This window comes from Dendropsophus ebraccatus, chromosome 10, assembly GCF_027789765.1.
Source record: "Dendropsophus ebraccatus isolate aDenEbr1 chromosome 10, aDenEbr1.pat, whole genome shotgun sequence".
NCBI lineage: Eukaryota > Metazoa > Chordata > Amphibia > Anura > Hylidae > Dendropsophus > Dendropsophus ebraccatus.
The window spans coordinates 45873836-45894400 of NC_091463.1; the positions used below are offsets into that span (position 1 = coordinate 45873836).

General features: G+C 43.3%; 1 protein-coding gene across 1 annotated transcript in view; it reads left to right on the forward strand.

The window, feature by feature from the left end:
* LOC138802674 (Krueppel-like factor 8) overlaps positions 1-20313 on the forward strand; it is a 38673-nt gene extending 18360 nt beyond the window's left edge. The window contains exons 2-6 of the mRNA XM_069986228.1: positions 10423-10933; positions 13991-14104; positions 16060-16159; positions 17066-17208; positions 18769-20313. Coding sequence (XP_069842329.1) covers positions 10423-10933; positions 13991-14104; positions 16060-16159; positions 17066-17208; positions 18769-18950 — 1050 coding nt within the window. The 3' untranslated portion in view covers positions 18951-20313. The remainder of the gene's footprint in view (positions 1-10422; positions 10934-13990; positions 14105-16059; positions 16160-17065; positions 17209-18768) is intronic.
* The last annotated feature ends 252 nt before the right edge of the window (positions 20314-20565 follow it).

Here is a 20565-nt window from a genome sequence, read left to right on the forward strand (position 1 = left end):
GCGCATCGCTATGGTTGAATAGCTGTGCACGGCGGGCGACCGACGATTTGAAAAGCAGCAGCAGCATACATTACCTGCCAGGTCTTCTGCTCCGCTCTGTCTTCCTCTCCGGGTCCCGCGCGCTCTGGCTTCAGAATGGCCTGTCAGCTGACAGGCCATTCTGAAGCTAGAGCGCGCCGGAACCGGGGAGGAGGACAGAGCGGAGCAGAAGACCTGACAGGTAATGTATGCTGCTGCTGCTTTTCAAATCGTCGGTCGCCCGCCGTGCACAGCTATTCAACCATAGCTATTCAACCAAGGGCTGCACTCAACGCTCAACGATCATCGGGCCGTGGAATAGGCCCAGTAAACGTTTACATCGTTGATCGGGCCCTCCTCGTCCCGTGAAATAGTACCCTTAGTGTTTCTAGGAATGATAACCTTCCCATGCAAATATTGCATATGTGCCAGACCAGTAACAGAAAAACTGCTCCTTTCCCCCTCCAGAACATACACTGGTATGGCTTGAAAAACTGCATTAGGAATTGAAAAAGCCTTGCAAAACACATTTCTATCCAGTACTGCCGTGCTTACATAAAACTATGAGAGAAGCTTTGTCAAAACTAGGGCGAGGCAAAAATGTAGGAACACTCCAGCAACCAAGCAAGTTCATGGTTTCATTTTCCAAAAGGCTTCTGAAAAATTGAAGCTGGCACTGGTTGCTGTCTCAGCTCTCTGCGTTGCAGTTGCACTAATTTTGATGTAACTCAATGCAGTTATTGACATCTGTGGCTATATCTGAAACACAATGTAAAGGTTCTTTTACACACACAGATAAATGGCTTAAAGTGACTCTTTACCCACAATCTGCCCCCCCCCCCCCCCCCACACACACACACCACTTGTACCGTCAGATAGCTGCTTTTAATCCAAGATCTGTCCTGGGGTCCATTCGATGCAGTTATTGTCCTAAAAAACAACACTAAAACTTGCAGCCCTGTGCCAAATGGCCGTGGCCTAGAGTGTGTATGCATTAGGCTGGCACAACCTCTCTGTCCCTCCTCCCCGCCCTCTTTTTCATTAGGAATGCTCCAGGCAGATTTTCTCCTATTTATCAGCTGTGAGAACATGGCACATGGGCTGGATCGTTAAGGCAACTGTGCAGTCGGATAGGAAAAATCCTGCCAGTGGCATTCCTAATGATGAAGAGGGTGGGGAGGAGGGACAGAGAGGTGGTGCAAAGTTAGGGCAAAGATATTCTAGGCCACGGCCGTTGGGCACAGGGCTGCAAGTTTAAAAGTTGTTGTTTAGGACAATAACTGCATCACCTGTCAACATCCGAAGGTACAAGTGGTTTGGGGGGGGGGGGGGGGTGTCAGATTGTGGATACACAGTCGCTTTAAGTGCTGGTTTAGCAAACGTCAAACAATAGGCGTTTAGACAAAAAGATAAATTGCTATTTACAATTGTAAATAAAGCCCCTTATACACATCGTCCATGTTGGCTGATCGTTGCCGATAATATGGTCGCTTCATGTAATAGGGCCTTTAGGTTGAGTTTCAAGATACATGAGAGTTTCTAGATATGCAGAAAGGGTGTATTCACACTGAGGAAATGAAGAGGAAAGTTTTTTGAGAGTGGATTCTGTTTCAAATTCCTCTCTCATTTCTCAATGTGAAATCGAACGACTTGCAAACAATTAACAGTGACTTTGAGGTCAGGTCAGAAGATTCGATCAACGACATACGAACAAATTCACGTTCGTCGCTTGATCTTTGCCGCAACTACACCAGAAGATTATGCCTTCAATTTGAACGATATATTGCACGATAATCGGCCTGTGTAATGGTGCGTTTGCGCGATAACGTTCGAATTCGAACGATAGTCGTACGTGTAAACGCAGCGAACGATCAAATGTCGAACGAGACATCGTTTGTTTTGATCTTTCAATATGTCATCAAATCGTCATTCGCAAAAAATTTGCCGATCGTTCCGTGTAAACAGTCGTCGCGGGATAGTCCGGCCGCCCGCAGCCCGGCCCCCCGCTCATCCAAGGCAAGGCAGGCAGTGCAAGGCAGCACCGATTGGCTGAAGAGGAGCCGTTTAAAATTCCCGGCTCCCCTCTTCAGCCAATCAGTGCAAGGCAGCACTGATTGGCTGAAGAGGAGCCGTTTGAAATTCCCGGCTCCCCTCTTCAGCCAATCAGTGCTGCCTTGCATTGATTGGCTGAAGAGGAGAGGCGGGAATTTCAAACGGCTCCTCTTCAGCCAATCAGTGCACTGAAGAGCGGAGCCGGGGATGTCTGAAGACCTGCTGAGCGGAGCAGGTAACGTATGACCGCGGGCCGGCGGGGGCAGTCGGAGCGCCGGCGGGGGGGGGGGGGTGGCGATCGGAGCGGCGGTGGGGGGGTTACCGGAGCGGCGGCGGCGATCAGAGCGGCGGGGGTGGCGATCGAGCCGGGCGGCGGGTGCGAGATCGCAAAACGATTTTTTCCATATGATATATCGTACCTTCTAAACGCTGATCGTTATGAAAAAAAATCGTTACTCTGACATCGTTAATCGTACGATCGGGCCAATTATCGTTTCGTGTAAACGCACCATAATAGGCCCTAAAGGCCTGATAATCTGTTGGAAGCCCAGGGCTTGATTTTCCCTCATTCCCAGCTCACTGCCTGTGCTATTGCACACGTGGGGAGCAGCAGGAGGGGCTCGTCCCATTGAAGTCAGCGGCAGTCTGCTTTTTTTGTGATCTGTTATATGAAAATAATGATCATCTCTAAGGCTGTTCACATGAAAAATATGTTTATCATTTAAGAACATTGTGTGTTTTTATCTGTTTTGCGGATGGAAAATGCCTGTAGAAGTTTAAGAAGAGGGATTGAAATATGGGTGACTTCTGTATTTGATTCGAACTGCATTCATATTTCATTAGCATTTTTATTTATTTTTACATCCATTTTTCAATGTGTAATTCAATTTCCTGTCTAGAAGACGACCCAGCAGTATGTACACAGATATATTGCAAAACTGAGAGCTCACAGCAACAAAACTGTTAAATCACACTACTGTATTCATGGTCTGTATATAGCGGGGATGTGAGTGGCCTCTTACACGGTCAATTTCTACACTTTCATCATTGCAGGGGTAAAATCTGTCATAAAAATATTTGCTCCATTGTGGTTGAGGTTAAAATGGAACACAAGAAGCCAGTGTTAACGGAGCCTAAGGCAGGGACATCCTGTCCTCCCCCCCCCCCCCAAACAGCTTGTACGTTCGGATAGCTGATTTTAATCCAAGATCTGGGAGTATCTCTGCCCTAACTTTGCACCACCCCTCCGTCCCTCCTCCCTACCCTCTTCATCATTAGGAATGCCACTGGAACATTTTCTCTATGCTGAACACTGCACAGGTGCTTAAAGCGTAACTGTAATTTTTCTGAAAACATTAAATATCAATAGTACAAGCGATTTTAAGAAACTCTGTAATAGGTTTTATGTACTAAAAGAGTTTCCTTCTGTAGTGAAAAAGCAATCTCCCAGCCTCCCCCTCACATCAAATGAAGCAGGATTTCTGTCTCCATTATGTGGCTATGGAGAGGGGAGGGGCTGTGACTGAGCACGGAGGATTTCTGCAAAGCACAACACCCTGCAATCTTGTCTCAGTAAGTTCATAGATAAGCACTGACACCTGAATTTAGCGTTTTAGGTGCTCAGAGAGTCTCCAAACAGCTGACCTTCATGTCACCTCTTCCTGCTCCCTCATCTCCCTCGGCCCCTCCCCCCTTCATAGGCTTACAATGGAGAGAGCAGAGCCCGTCTTCACTGGCTTCTCTGTAATGAAGACGTGTTTGCCTGATAATGCACAGATAAGAAGTCAGGGGGGGAGGCTGGGAGATTGCTTCTTGAGTACTGAAGGAGGCTTTTTTGGCTGATGAAACCTATTACAGAGTTTCTTAAAATCGCTTATACTACTGATTTCTGCAATAAAAAAAAAACATGACAGTTACTCTTTAACGATCCAGCCCACGTGCCGGGCTGACACAGGTGGGGAATAGGAGGCAATCTGCCTGGAGCATTCCTAATGATGAGGAGGGCGGGGAGGAGGGACAGAGAGGGTGTGCCAGCCTAATGCATACACAACGTAGGCCACTCCCGTAGGGCACGGGGCTTCCAGTTTAAAAGTTGTTTTTTAGCACAATAACTGCATCACCTGCCGAATGGACCCCAGGACAGATCTTGGATTAAAAGCAGCTATCTGAAGGTACAAGTGGTTTGCGGGGGGTCACATTGTGGGTACAGAGTTGCTTTAATATAGTTAAGTGTCTACACTTGGGTCATTTTCTGAGCATATACTCATGCACTGCACTTTTCAATCCAAGTAGAAACTCCTATGTGCTTGGAAAATGACCCAGATGTAGTCACTAGCTGAATATGTATGTATGGGTGATTGAATTGAATGGTGACCGTGCTGATCTGAGTAGGAATATGTGGGCAGCGGATTTCAGACTCTGCTTACGTATCCATGCCTTGAAGGCACAAATCATGATGTGAACCCAGCCTAAGATGTGGTGATGTTTAATAACCAAGCTGCTTTGTTAATATCTGTACGTATATCATATAGTAAAGCTTTTCCCTGTTACTTCAGCCAGTCAAGTAAATAAATTATCCAGATTACAATAACATTGCTGCTTTCTTCCAAAAACAGCACCACACTTGTTTTCAGTTTGTATGTTGTACTGCAGTTAAACTCTGTTTCACATATAATCGCTGCCAAATCCGAGCGATACCTGGTACTATTATTCTCTATGGCTTTACATCAATACAGTGGATTTTTCATTCCAGAATGTTTAGCCCCTTCCCACTCAACCCACAGCTGCCCAGTAACATATTAGCTGGGCAGAGGTGTAAGGGCCAGTTCACATGGAGTAAAACTGGCAGAATCCCGCCAGCCTCCATGTCATTCTGGCAGTTTATTGGAGGCTCCGCTCGTAGGAATTGACATCTCAATTCTTCCGCATGGAGAGAGGAGGCGCGCGAGTTTCCCATAGACTGCCAGAAAGACTAGGAGGCTGGCGGGATTCTGCCAGTTTTACTCCGTGTGAACTGGCCCTAAAGATGTAAAACCATAGAAATGACAGTACCTGGTATAGCTGCGGAAATCGCAGCGTGAAATCCACTATTATATGGTATGTGTTAAACTGGCCTTAAAGTGAATACAGCCTAGTTGTAATACCATGCACTATCTGAGGCAGGTGTGGCGCTCTTTCTGCCCTTATAAAAGGTAGGTTTTTGTAAACCTTAATAACCCCTTTTATATATTTCAGCAGATAATGAGAATTGGCATAGGCTGATCATTTGTCAGTGAAAACCTTTATGCTGCGTTTACACGGAACGATAATTGGCCCGATCGTACGATTAACGATGTCGGAGTAACGATTTTCTTTTCATAACGATCAGCGTTTAGACGGTACGATATATCGTACGGAAAATTCGTTTTGAGATCGCTTAAGCCTATCTCGCACATAGGAAAAATCGGTGAACGACTGTTTACACGAAACGTTATGCGAATTTTTTGCGATCGATTTTAGATCAAAGATCAAAATAAGCGATTTATCGTTCGTTTGATCTTTCGCAGCGTTTACACATACGATTATCCTTCGAATTCGATCGTTATCGTGCGAATTTGCACGATAATCGTTCAGTGTAAACGCACATAAATTACAGTCATTTCCTTCATGTACTTTAGATCATTCACTGCAAAAAAAAAAAGAAAAGAAAAAAAAGCATTAAAAAAAGTGAGTCTTCATTGCAGCATGTTTAGATATATATGTGCTATATTTGAGATCATAGTAACCCATTCACCCACACCCCACCCCCATCCTAGGGGAAGGAGTGAAACAGGGTGTGTGAGCAGCAGGCGTTCCCTGTCCATTTAAACAAGTCAACCCCACCCTGGGTGTGCCTGGTTTCAGCTCTCCCCAGATCCCTAAAGAGTCTCTGCACAGAATAAACACACTGGCTTTTCTAAAGGCATCCAACCTTCTTCCTTTTTGTTTCCAGTTGTTGTATTTTATCTCGGTTTTACTTGTGAGACGTTGCTTACACATTACAACTATACATACCCAGTGTTGCTGCACTTCTTAAAACAAATACACAAATGAACTCTCTAAGGGTGCTTTTACACACACAGATAAATCACTTAATCGCTTGTTTGTGAACGATGAAGTGATGCTTTTTTCTTAGGGCCCTATTACACCAACAGATTATCTGACATTTTATTTTTTAAGCCAAAACCAGTAATGGATTTAAAAGATGAGAAATCTCAGACTTACCTTTTATTACCTGTTCTCTGTTTATAGTCTGTTCCCTGGCTTTGGCTCAAAAATTCTGTCAGATAATCTGTTGGTGTAATAGGGCCCTTACAAATGATAGGCATTTATTGTTCGAATTTTCACAATAACGATTGCATTGAGCAATAATTGGCTCGTGTAAACATCGAATGATCTTTTGAACATATTCTCAAATCGTCGTTGTTCGTTCTCTAAAAATTTGCAGATCACTTCGTGTAAACAGTCTTTCAAAGATTTGTGAGATGGGCTTAAGCGATTTTAAAAACGATCGCAATATTTTTCAGATTTTCAATTTTTTTCTAACGATTTATTCGTCTAAACACTGACTGTTATAAAAAACAAATCGTTGCTTTAAAATCGTTAAACGATTGGGGCTAATTATCGCTCTGTGTAAACGTAGCATTAGACAAGAAAATAAATTGCTATGAAAAGTCAATTGCATTCGTATATATTCTGTGCATATTCACAATTGCGTTCTTATCTATATACTGTGAATAATGAGGGCTTACACTCCAGGGCTCCAGACTAAAAAATTTACCTAGGAGCCATTGGCTCCTAACCTGAAAAATTTAGGCGCCAAATAGAATATTTGGTCGCCAACATTTTAAAACATGTAAAATTAATGTTATGTTAAATGGGACTTACTGTGTGCAGAGGCCACGGCAGCATCCTCCTCCTTTAGATCCTTTCTTTTCTTAGTTTGAAAACGTTCAACATGGAAACTTGCAACTTGACAACCATATACCCCCCTGCTGCTGGTGTGTTCCCTCAGCCAGCTGCCATCTTACCGGCAATGATCTACTATATATATATATAGCCCCCGGCAGCCGATGACATATAGCCCCTGTGGCAATGTATATGGGAAGTGGTATTGTGCAGTGTATACATACACACACACACTGAGGGAAGTGGTACTGTGCAGTGTATACATACACACACACACTGAGGGAAGTGGTACTGTGCAGTGTATACATACACACACACACACTGAGGGAAGTGGTACTGTGCAGTGTATATACACACACACACTGAGGGAAGTGGTACTGTGCAGTGTATATACATACAGACACTGAGGGAAGTGGTACTGTGCAGTGTATATACATACAGACACTGAGGGAAGTGGTACTGTGCAGTGTATATACATACAGACACTGAGGGAAGTGGTACTGTGCAGTGTATATACATACAGACACTGAGGGAAGTGGTACTGTGCAGTGTATATACATACAGACACTGAGGGAAGTGGTACTGTGCAGTGTATATACATACAGACACTGAGGGAAGTGGTACTGTGCAGTGTATATACATACAGACACTGAGGGAAGTGGTACTGTGCAGTGTATATACATACCCCCCCGCACCCCACACGCACTGACTACCGCACCTGGCCGCCATCACAACAGACACACTACCAATCCCCCGCCCAGGCCACGGTCCCCCCACACACATTACTGACCGGCCACCACCCCTGCCGTCCCTCCGGTTGTACTCACCCACTATCTAAGCTTGGTGCCGCTGGGGTGAACTTGAAGAACCGCGGCGCCGGGTGAGGAGAGGCGGGAGAGAGGCGCTGGAGGAGTGTGGCGCCTCTGCGGCCGTCCGTCCAATGAATGACGGACGTGCTGGATGACGTCACTGGAGAAGCGTGTCCCCGCACACGTCATCCAGCACGTCCGTCATTCATTGGACGGACGGCCGCAGAGGCGCCACGTGATTCGGCGCAGCGTGCGGAAGGCGGAAGTCCTTAAAGAGACAGCGCGCCGCCGGGGCCAGTCGCAAATGGCGCCCAGATTAATAAATCTGGGCGCCATTTGCAAGATGTCAGTCGCATTGGCGACCATTTTGGTCGCCATCTGGAGCCCTGCACTCAAAGTTTTGAGAACAATTAATGATTTTAAGGTCAGCTCAAAAGATGCGATCGGTGACATATGAACAAGTTTTTGTTTGTATTTGGTTGTTGCTGCGTTTACACTAGAAGACTGTTGCTTAAATTCGAATAATTTAACGTTTGTTGCTGGATAATTGGTCTGTGTAAAAGACCTTTAAGGGGGAATACACATATTCTGTGATTACGGTACATGCATAGATGATGTGCTATGGACCAGAATAGCGGAAATCCCAGCATCTTGATTCATTATCACCCGATATTATCACCCGATGTATCTTTTTTATTAAACAACGGCCATTGTTTAATCACAGCGGGCAATCGCATTAACCCCTATAAAACCACTGCCAAAGCGTATACACTGTGTAAACTACAGACAGGATTCCATACGGCTGCACTGAAAACTGACATGTCTCTTTTGTGCAGCCGCTATTCAGTGAACAGTGGCCGCACAACTAAGAGAGTGCACACGATGTAAAATACGAATCTGTGCTGTACTTTACATTGTGTGCTATGGCTAACTGGAGTGGACACCCGAATGTGCCTGCATTCCAATTAGGTTGAAGTGAACATCTCAGACAGGGGTGTTCTGTGACATGGCCGTTTCACAGAACGGCCACTGATTAGCCGTGTGTGAACATGGTCTTAAACTGATTTGGAGCTCCTGGCATCATGTTTCATTATGAAATTCTGTTTCGCAGCACATCATCTGTATATATGGACCATGTACGGTGGTTGTTATTCTGTATTACAAGGCCCAATGCGCAGTGTAAGCAAGTGCCCATCAGCTAGATTGGCGCTCACTTACTGTACCCATTACACGACTCTGCCTTTTCTGCATATATAGAAAATAATAAAGCTATACCTCTCCACACTTTCGGTGTCCTTCTGGCTTCTCCCTGAGTTCCCCCCCACCCACTCACACATCTTTGAAATGACAGGCTGCTCAGACACAACAGCGCCGCTGTCAGTAATTAGCTGAGCTACCTGTCACTGCAGAGATTGCTTCTGAAGCTTCTACAGCAGATACGGTGAGTGGGAAGAAGCCAGGAGGACTCTGGGGTTATTGTTTTCTATACAGGTTCATCAGCTGCCGACCACGCACCTTCTTTTACATGGATAGATGCATGGTTGGTGGAGAGGATGGTCCTTTGTCCCTCTGCTCAGTTACTCCAATATTGATAAAGTTGCAGTATCTGATGAGGGATATCCCTGTGCACATTTAATTCAGAGCATACAAGGCTTTCTTATTTCACTGGCCCTATGTCAGCTGCAAGGTCTGACTTGTCACAGAGAAGTTTTTATCAGTCAGGCCATGGTACTGAGAACCCCCACTTATTGTAAGAAATTGATGCACAAATAAAAAGTGACTGAATGCAGCTCCTCTAAATCATTGTAGCAACCAGGGTGCATAGGCCGGAGGGTGCCTTGGACCAGAGTGGTAGCCAGCTGCAGTTTCCCAGGAAGAAAGAAAAACAGTGGCAGTTCTGCTACTCCAAAAAAATCTCAGGAATTGTTAAAAAATAACTTTTAATTCATATTGAAAAGATAAAGGCTCCAAGTGGATGACCAGCAAACCATCATTATTCACACAGATGCACTTAATCATGGTACAAAAAATTTATTTTTGATTTTAACAATTCTCAATTCTCATTTTTTGGAGTGCCGGAACTGCCACAGTTCTTCTGTCTTCCTAAGATATAGATGTGTGAGGCAAGTGGCAGCACGCTTCAGCTCTTGTCCTGCTGTTCATTATGTCAGACTGCAGGAGACTGGCTCCATAGAACTATATTAAAACCATATTGCAGTGGGTCATAATGAACAACAAGACAAGGAGTGGAGTGTGTTGCCACACGCTTCTCCCATCTATATCTTACAACAGGGAGTGCCTTGTTGGGGAGTTAGGCTGCATTCACGCGTCTGTATATCTTGTGGACTTATGGACAATATAAGGCTGTCCTGTATCGTTTCCCTTCCCGGCATGATGTATCATGATGTTTCATCCTCCGGAGCACTATAGTGATAGAGCTGTGCGGCTCTGTCAGTGGGCAAATAGGAAAGTTACACTGATTGGCAGCCATGGAAAAAGTAAAAAAAAAAATATATATATAACTTGGGCAGAATGTATGTTGGGGTAAGGGGTTAAACAATATATATTTTCACATAGATTTTTAGTAATTACCCTTTTTCCCAATTTCTGTTTCCAGGCTTACAGTTTCTCTCTGCTTATGTCGTCCCATTGCAAAATTGGCACTGAGACATCTGCTCCTACTCTTCTAAGTGACATCAAGATGGAGCCACCTGAGCAACTTCTGGACAGCGACTGCAGCATGCCACAGGCCGAACCTGTTGACCTCTCTCTACATAAGCCTAAAACCTCTATTCTCAGATCTCAGAGTCCTTCAACCAGTTCCACGTCGCACAGTACACTTTTTTCAGCACCCCCTTCAGTGGTCTCTTTGTCTGGCCTAGGTTCAGCGGTTCCTGCAGTGCTTTCCCCTGGTTCAATTTTGGCATCAACACAAGGGAGTGGTGGACAGCAAATCCTTCATGTCATTCACACTATCCCTTCAGTGAATCTACCTAGTAAAATGGGCAGTTTGCAAACCATTCCTGTTGTGGTGCAGTCACTGCCTGTCGTATACACAGCGCTGCCCACAGATGGAGTTACTGCGGCTATAACTGTTCCACTAATAGGGTCTGATGGGACAACAACAGGTGAGTACATAATGACAAGGCTGCCTTCCCACAGTCACAATTTTGTTGGGTTTCTTTGTTTATATAATTGGAGCGTAATTGATTATGTGGCTTCTGAACTTTGCCATGTTATCAGCATTACCAGGCTTAATTACAGTTGTTTTTCTTTTCGTAAATTATCTTATTAAAAGGAGTTATGCAGTGTTAGAAAAACATGGCCACTTTCTTCCAGAGATAGCCCGACACTTTTTCGCCAGTTCAGGTGTGGTTTGCAATTAAGTTCCATTTACTTCAATGGAGCTGAGTTGCCAAACCTGCACCCAAACTGGAGACAAAAGTGCTGTCTGTGAAAGAAAGTGGCCATGTTTTTCTATTCAACACATTGTGCATGTTTCTTACCATGGTATACTTGTCAGCAGTCAGTTTATTGTGCTCGAAAATCATGTAAATTGAAATAAAGGAGAGAGCAATAGTTCGGGGGAGGGGGGGGGGTCTCAAAGCTACAGAAAGGAGGGCTAGAAAGTGATGGGACACCATTGAGTTGTTGTATCGAGCATGAGCAGGCTGCATATCTCTGTAGAGGGAGAATTCTCTATCTGAAGCCCTATAGATGTTGTGGCTGTGCTGACCGCAGTATCTATAGTGTTAACTATATCTATAGGGTTAACTGCGCGGGTCCAGTGCTGACAGCTGCGAGAGGTCCCCAGCTATCACTGACAGCCGGGACCCGCTGTGGATGACACAGGCACAGCTACTGTGCCCGTGTCATCCTGCATCGTAAATGCAGGCATAGGCTGCAGCGAGGTTAATTTACGGTGTAGCAGCGGGAGAGGGGAAGTCTGTCATTGCAAAGTATAATTAGTGTCACACAAAATAAGTGCTCATTCTCTTAGTAAAAAAGTGCAAGCACTATGGCCTTTAATACACGAGGAGGAAAAAACAAAGGTGCAAAACTGAAAAGTGGCTGAGGAAGGAAGGGGTTAAAGACAAAATAACAGGTCTGTGAGAGTCAAAATTCTTGCTGGTTAGTAGGTGATCAAATACGTATTTCATGCAATAAAATGCAAAGTAATTATTTAAAAATCATACATTGGGATTTTCTGGCATTTTGCTTTATAGATTCTGTCTCTCACAGGTTAAGTATACCTACTATAAAAATTACAGACCTCTCCATTCTTTGTAGGAAGGAAAACTTGCCAAATCATCAGTGTATCAAATACTTATTTTCCCTACTGTACAAGGTACCAGGGACTTTAGGAGGATGACACCAGCTCAGTGTCATCTCTGGCGTTTCCTGGCTGTCACACATTGATCTTTTGTGCGTCCGATAAAAAAATTATCGTCAGCACACCTCTGTCTAAACGGGAGATGGGCAGCTGATAACAATATATTTTAATGGGCCCGCAAACAATAAAACAATCGTCCTTGCGACCCAGCCATGCAATAATTGTGCCTTGTGAAGGCACTGCCGATCTCGCTGTATAAAATGACTTAAAAGTTATGTGAAACATTAGGCTTCGGGGTTGAGGCAAAAAGTAAATCTTTAAAATTAAACCGTTTGGTTACACATTGCTTGTATTTTCCAAAGTCTGTGAAAAAATGGGAGTTTTTAGTGCGTTTTTTAAAATGTAAACTATTGTTTTGGGGTCATTTTTGGTGACAGAAGCTGTGTATGAACAATAGCCACAGTGTCTACACATTTGTATATGAGGATTACATTAGTTTATAGGTGGTTTGCTTTACTTCAGCTGTATGTTTTAGGAATAAGATAATATAAGATTGCCCTCTGCTGGTGACTGACATTAGAACAAAATACGTTTAGTTCTGCACCTGTTTTTATTTATTTTCTTTTATATGTCTCTCTGAGGCATAAATTCCCTGCACTAAGGTGTCCCAAGAGCACCTAAGTGTCCATCCCAGCAAGAACACCATCATTAGCAACTTGCAGAGTTCCAACACCACCATTAGAGGCCTGTTTGGCTTTTTTATTACTATACATAATCCCCTGAATTTTACACCTTATGGCAGAGATGGGGAACCTTCACCAGCTGGAAGGCCAAAAGTTGAGGATGAGGATCAGGTAGGGGAGTATAGCTTTTTTTAATTTATTTTTTCTGCTCCAACAACGGCGCCTGTTAACAAATTATTTTTATTTTTTAAAAAGTCCATATTTAAAAAAAAAAAAAAAACGTCCATGCCATTATTGATCTTAAAGGGGTAGTTCAGCAAAAAAAAAAAAAAAAAAATATATATATATATATATATATATATATATATATATATATATATATAATAATCTTTAAAATCAACTGGTGCCAGAAAGTGTTAAAGATTAGTAATTTATTTCTATAAAAAAAAAAATCTCAAGTCAGTACTTTTATCAGTTATCAGTTTCTGTATGTCCTGCAGTTCCTGTCACAGACAGAGGTGGCAGCAGAGAGCACTGTGTCAGACTGGAAATAATACACCACTTCTGCAGGGCATATAGCAGCTGATAAGTAATGGAAGAGTTGATTTGAAAGAAAAAATGGTGAACTACCTCTTTAAACTCTTTAAAAAGAATCCTGAAATCTTTTAATTTCCCTTCTGACCACTAAGCCTCATAGAACTATAGAATTTTGTGGGCAGAGAATTGCAACGCCCATGTAGTCCACACTTGTATAATAAAAACGGCCAATTCATGTTTGTAAAGCTTTTTCAGTAGCCTTTTCTTAATTATTACAGACAGTATTGCAATGACTGGTAACATTTATATGTAGATAACACAGGATCCTACCATTCACAGTCACAGCTCGTTTGTCCACAATTCCTCTATAATAACCTGTGCACAGGTCACATAGCATGCTCAGAACACTTAAAAGTAGACACATGACACATCACAGAATAAAAAGGGATAACAAGTAAAGAATATGTACTGGTAAATGCTTTCGGTTAGTACGTCTGTACCTGTTGCTGTTCTTTCCTTTTGAATGTATTGAATTGTCTTTTCCTTAGCCATGTTTCTAGTAACCATATGTAAAATATAGAGTGATAGAGTACACATAATCTGAACTGGTGTGTTGATGTATTTCATTGTAGGAGGGACCCATGGTTTAATGATACGGTCACCAACATCTGAAGTGGAAGATTCAGATTCAAGGGCTGATCAGTCACCATGTGATCTTGGGCAGGTTGGCTTATCACATAATTCAGGTAATTTAAAAAAAAAAATGTTTTTTATATTTTATGATTTTAAAATAACCAAAAGCAAGACAAGAAAAATGTCCTTGTTTTGTCTGTGTATGCTGTTTGGGAGTAGACTAAAGTCAGTATTACATCTAGCAATTATCGCCCGATAATCGCTTGGTATAATAGCTCCTGTTAAAAGGCAACGATCAGCTGACACCATGTCGGCAGATCCTTGTCTTTCAACATGTTGAAAAAAAACTAGAACAATAGCTATGGTCTGCTGGCTATCACACCATGTAATAAGAGCGGCAGAAGCAGACCGCCGCTATCCCCTATGGGCTCCTACCTCCAGGGAGCCCCTCCTGCAGAGACCCCTACCCCCCGGCTTTTACACGCTCGCTGTTAGCGTGTGCAATAGTGCCGGCAGGGAATGAGGAGCAAGCGAGCACTGATCAGCCTGTGTAAAAGGGTCCTTAAAGGGAACTAATCACACTTAAATTGGCCATAAAGCTAATGAGACGTGCAAAGTAAGTTTAACAATGTCCCGCACTGTATGTAAATTACCATCTAAGTAGTCACGGTGGGCGTGTGGCTGGTCTTCTAGTCACTGTCCTGGGCGGGTTCCGGCGCTGTAATCATGCCCCTCTGGGCGTCTTGGAAAGCCCTGCATGCTGATGTCACCCGGGGGGGGGGGGGGGGTGCGGCAATGCACGTCTGCGACGCCGGCGTCTTTACTATGCTGCCCATGTGCAGTGCAGCCAGACAAGCCACTGCTGTACTACGCCGCTCACTCGAATGGTGTGTCACTTCGAGAAAAAACACCATAATCTTGTGTTATTTGTAGTTTAAATAACAAAAATACTTGATTGTAATATATAACTGTACTTAATATACCAAAAATAATTGTGTGAAGTAAACTTAAAACCACACACACACACACACACACACACACAATTACCCCACCTTCCCCATACACTACCCCACCTGACCCTCATCTCTCCCCATACACTACCACACCTGACCCCCCATCCCCCCACACTACCTTATCTGACCCCCATCCCCCACACACACACACACACAATACCCCACCTGGCCCCATCCCTCCACACTCATACACACAATACCTCACCTGGCCCCATCCCTCCCCACACACACAAAATACCCAATTTGGCCCCATCCCCCCCCCCACACACACACACACAATACCCCACCTGACCCATCCCCTGACCCCCATCCCTCCCCACACACACTTACAATCCTGTTGCGGTCCAGGATGCGGGCTGTGGCACCAGGAGACGACACTGGAGTCAGGAGCAGGAGGGGCTGCAGCGCGGCTCCGCTCCGGCCGGCGTACGCAGCTATTGTGCCAGGTGACATCACAGTAGCTGCGTCCGAACGGTACGTGGGGTGGGGCCGCACTGTAAGGACGCTGAACTGCCATGGAGCTTCCATGCGGCCGCATACTTTTCCACATGGCGGACGCGTGTCAGCAACTATGGCTACGGGCGTTAGTGCTGACACGCGTGTCATAGGTTCGCCATCAGTGGTATAGGGTGTCACGCGGGATAGCTGTGCCTATATGCCTTCATCCAACTGCTTTCTAGTGTGTATGGCCAATCTAAAATACACTGAGGAATAAACTTTCATTGACCAAAAGAAAAAGCTCTGAGGAGGAGTTTGACAGACATAGTATAAAGTGTATGGAGACAATAGGACATGGGAAATAATTTCCCGGCTCGGTTAACCTTTTCCATGTGTGAAGGCCCTTAAAGGTCCCTATACAGTTTATACTTCTGTCGGCCCTTGTAAAGGCTCTGTAAACAAAAGTCGATGGCTGATTGGTGCTCATTATAACATAGTCATACATATTCTGGAATGATAATAATTCTGTACAGCAGTGTTATCTGGCATTAAGCATGTGAACTATTAAAACAAGAGTGCAGAAATAAAAATGATTTTTTCTGCCTTTATTTTATTAGGTAAAGCTGATCCAGACTCCATGTCCTCAGTGGAGATAAACAGTGATAGCGATGAAAGTCTTGTGGAGAGCTCATCCTCTTTCCAGGATGCATCACATAGGTAAGAAAAAATTATTGTAATCCCTATAGCTTTTTTTATATACATTTTGCTGATCTTCTGTCCATTTTACTAAAAGTTATAGGGAAATTGTCAATATATTTGCACTACTTTGTGGTGGAAATCACATAACAAATTGTCAAGAAAATCATTATGTGCATCAAAATTGTGCTGTGCTCACATTCAAGTTGAAAAAATAGAGGGTAGGCATTTTTCTTAAAAAATGTTAAGGTTATGGGACATTTCCTTAAAGGGGCTCTCCAGACAGAAGAATTTTTATGTATGTTGACTAAAGGGCCTATTCCACGGAGTGATAATCGATTTTTGCTCGGTGGAATAGAGAAAACGATCAGCCGATGTTTGTGTCATCGGCTAATCGTTTATTTAGGCCCAAACCTAAAATCATCGGTGAGCCACCGCACATCTCTAAGTGGAATACCGATGTGCGGCGGGCGACCGATGATTCAAGCAGTATACATTACCTAGCAGGGCTTCTCCTCCGCTCCGTCTTCATCCCGATCCCACGCGCAGCAGCAGCTTCAGTGCCGCCTGGCTGAGCGGGACCGCCACGGCCAGTGATTGGCTGAGCGGTCTGACAGCTCAGTCAGGCCACTCCGGAGTTGATGCTGCGAGCGGGACTAGGATGAAGACGGAGCGGAGGAGAAGCCCTGGTAATGTATGCTGCAAGGGCTGCAAGTACATCGGTAGCGATGTCCCTGCAGCCCTCGCTAAACGATCATCGGGCCCAGTAAACAAGCGCCAATCTAGCAGATCGGTGCTTGTTTACATTATTGATCGTCCTGTGGAATAGAGCCCTAAGTGGTGGCTCTGCGAATTACAATATATAGGGGAGAAAAGAAAAAGGACAAAGTAAATCATTTACCTTTTTAATTTTTTTTTTTTTATCAGTTCCCGTCTCCTTCGGATGCAGCACAGCGGTGGAGGTTCTCCAGATCTAAGGAAAAGGAGAGTTCATCAATGTGATTTTGAAGGCTGTAATAAAGTATATACTAAAAGTTCACATCTTAAAGCTCACAGGAGGATACACACAGGTTTGTACAAAGTTAAATTAGTAGTTTGAATTTCACAGGTTATTGATTTAAAATGTTTCTGATGTGTCAAATGATTTTTATTGGTCGGAATCTGTGTTCATGCAGATCAATTACATTAAAGCGACTCTGTACCCACAATCTGATTTCCCCTAAACCGATTGTAGCTTTAGATAGCTGCTTTTAATCCAAGATCTATCCTGGGGTCCGCTCTGCAGTTGACAGTTATTGTCTTAAAAAAACAGCTTTAAAACTTGCAGCCATGTTGGCGTGGTCTGGAGTACCCATGCTCTAGGATTGCGACACCCCTCTGTCCCTCCTTCCAGCCCTCTTCATCATTAGGAATAACCCTGGAACATTTTCTCCTATTCCCTGCACATGGACTGGATCGTTAAGGCACCTGTGCAGTGTTCAGACAAGTGAGGAATAGGAGAAAATGTTCCAGTGGTATTCCTAATGGGGAGGAGGGACGGAGGGGTGTCACAATCCTATTGCGCACACACACTCTAGGCCATACCAATTTGACACAGGGCTGCAAGATTAAAAGTTGTTTTTTAGGACAATAACTGCTTCACCTGCCAAACGGACACCAAGGACAGATCTTGGATTAAAAGAAGCTATCCGAAGGTACAAGCGGTTTGGGGGGGGGGGTAAGATTGTGGCTGTGGAAAATTTCTATGTAGGCATGCCCTCAGATCTCTTTATTATTAGAACATTGTATAATGTACTGAACTGAATGTACTTTCAGAAATATTTACCTTGTCGAGCCCTATAGTTTTAATTATTGGTTTAGATAGGAATACCCCTTGAAATATTGAAGTCCTGAGAACCCAAACAGATTCAGTTCTGCCTATATTCATTTACAACAGACTTTTACAATCCTTGGCAAGGTGTTATCAGTAACACAATGTAGGTTAAAAGGCTACTCCAGGCGATAGATAGATAGATAGATAAGATAATTTATTTTTATTTTTTTTGCTGGGGCTTCACAGAAAATTAAAAAAAAGCTGCCTATTCTTAGTGACAGCCAGCTCAGCCACTCACTAGCTGTGGCACTGTCCTGCTTCAGTCAGTGGTTGGCTAAGTGGACCATCTCTGTCAAGTCAATCTCAGAGGCAGTGGCCAAAATGTTCAGCAAGGCACCCGAAGATGTGACAGCAAGACCCCCGTGGGTGCATGTTAAGTAAGAATAGGCTTAAAAATTTTTTTCAGCCCCAGCAATAAATTAAAAAATATTAATGTCCAGCGTACAGATTTGGGGCTACACAATCTGAGTGACTATGCTGTGTTACGTCTCGGCATCAAACTTCTCAAGCCGTCTGGAGTGAAATGCAGAGCGTTTATCAAGTTCACTCAACACTATTTCTTAATCATCAGTGCAATCCCCCACTACCCCAATAGTAGCAGATGGGCAAATCCCCACCTTCATATCCTCCTCTATAGACAACCCCCACACCTAATCACTGTGGAAATCTAACGTCACCAGGGTGTTCCTTTTTGATACTGTGTTTCTAATTCTACGTATGGATGTAACCCATTTCTACCATTTTTATTTCTTCTTAGGAGAAAAGCCGTATAAATGTACATGGGAGGGTTGTTTGTGGAAATTTGCCAGATCAGACGAGTTGACCCGACATTTTCGCAAACATACAGGCATCAAACCTTTCATTTGTTCAGACTGTGACCGAACCTTCTCCCGCTCAGATCATTTGGCCCTTCACCGTCGGAGGCACATAATGATGTGACATTGTTTTATGGATGTATTGTGGCATGGTGGGAGTGAAGGAAACTAAGATTTTATTTCTTTCAGAATAATTGCATAATCCACTCATTGCATTAACCGCTCGGATTCTCCTCCGGTATTTGTCAGCCTCTGCTGCTCACTTTTCTTTTCAGTACCTCTCTCCATTGTGTATAGCTCACTTTTGATATATTATTTCCTGCACTAGTTGTCCACTCCTATTTATTTGTGTGCTGCAAGTCCTTTCTTCTCCAGTCACCTTCTACCACAGAAAGCACAGTAGTGAAGAGACATTTTTTTCTACTCCACCAGCATCTCCCTTGTTTCCCCCTTGTTCCGAAAGGATAATATGGAAATATACCTCCCTGCATCCCCTAGACGTGGGACATTATGAAGTGATTGCAAACTCTTTATTTAAGATCATGTGAGCTAAGAGGCATTGAAGCACTGTAAATCTGCCGAAGCTGGAAAAATTACTTCCAACCTGAGGAATGGAAGTAGATGCTCTGGTAGAGAAAACTTGTACGTCAAGTACAGCACTTGTGTGCAGATAAGGAACAAGCTGCAATGCATTGGTTATCCAAATACTACATCTAACATGCCACTGTTGAGGGTCACTTTAAACAGAAATAGGATTTTTTTTCCTTATTTAACATAATAATTTAGTCTTCATAATTAATTGTTTTTACTTCGTTAAGTATGTATATTTTATTCTACCTTGCTTACCTACTGCAAAATGTGTGCATGGGTCCCTGAAAATGTTATTGTATAGACGTTTATATATATTTACATATATATTATTACATTAATACATAGGTGGATAAAAGATGCAGCTAAAAAGCTGTATATATTCCAATAAATTTAGGAGCATGATCTCCTGTATCATTTCCACCTATGTGTTCTTTGTATATATGTAATTATGTATTTATATATACTATATTACTTATTTGTATGCATGTGCACAGACACGCAGACCCTCACAAATAATGTACAAGAATTGCTTCAGATTCAAATTATGACGGGCATTGTTTACCTCAAGGGCTGTTCCAGTTTTATCCCATGTTAACTTTAAAGGGAATGTATCATGTATTTATTTTTTGTTTCCTTGTTAAATGATGAAGAACATTGGCCCAGATTTATCAATGCTGTGCCAGGTGAGTACAAATAATCCCAAAGTTTTGTGCAAAGCACCCGTTCACCATCTTTTTAAGTATTCGCCTGGTGCAGCCCCGTATTTACTAAGAGCCTTAGTAAATGTGGCACAGCACAAGAATGAATGAAGGGATTTTTACTAGACCAGCGTACTTGTATGCCAGTTTAAAAAATCTGGGCCAATATGTTTTTAATTTTTTTAAATCACTATTTATTTTTAACTGTGTTGAGGTCTGCCTTATAAAAGGCATACACTTTTTTCCTGTGTTTCCTGTGCAGTGTGTGTATGTTTTATGGTAGTTGCAATCAGAAGTAATGTTTAATTCAGTTTCATTGGACAAAAATGTAGTTAACACTACATAAGGGGTTACTTCTAGCATAGTCCAACAAATGCATGCCCCAGACATGAATAACTTATGTCTGCTGTTTACTCCTAATAAAGTATAAAGTATATGTTACTGTGTATG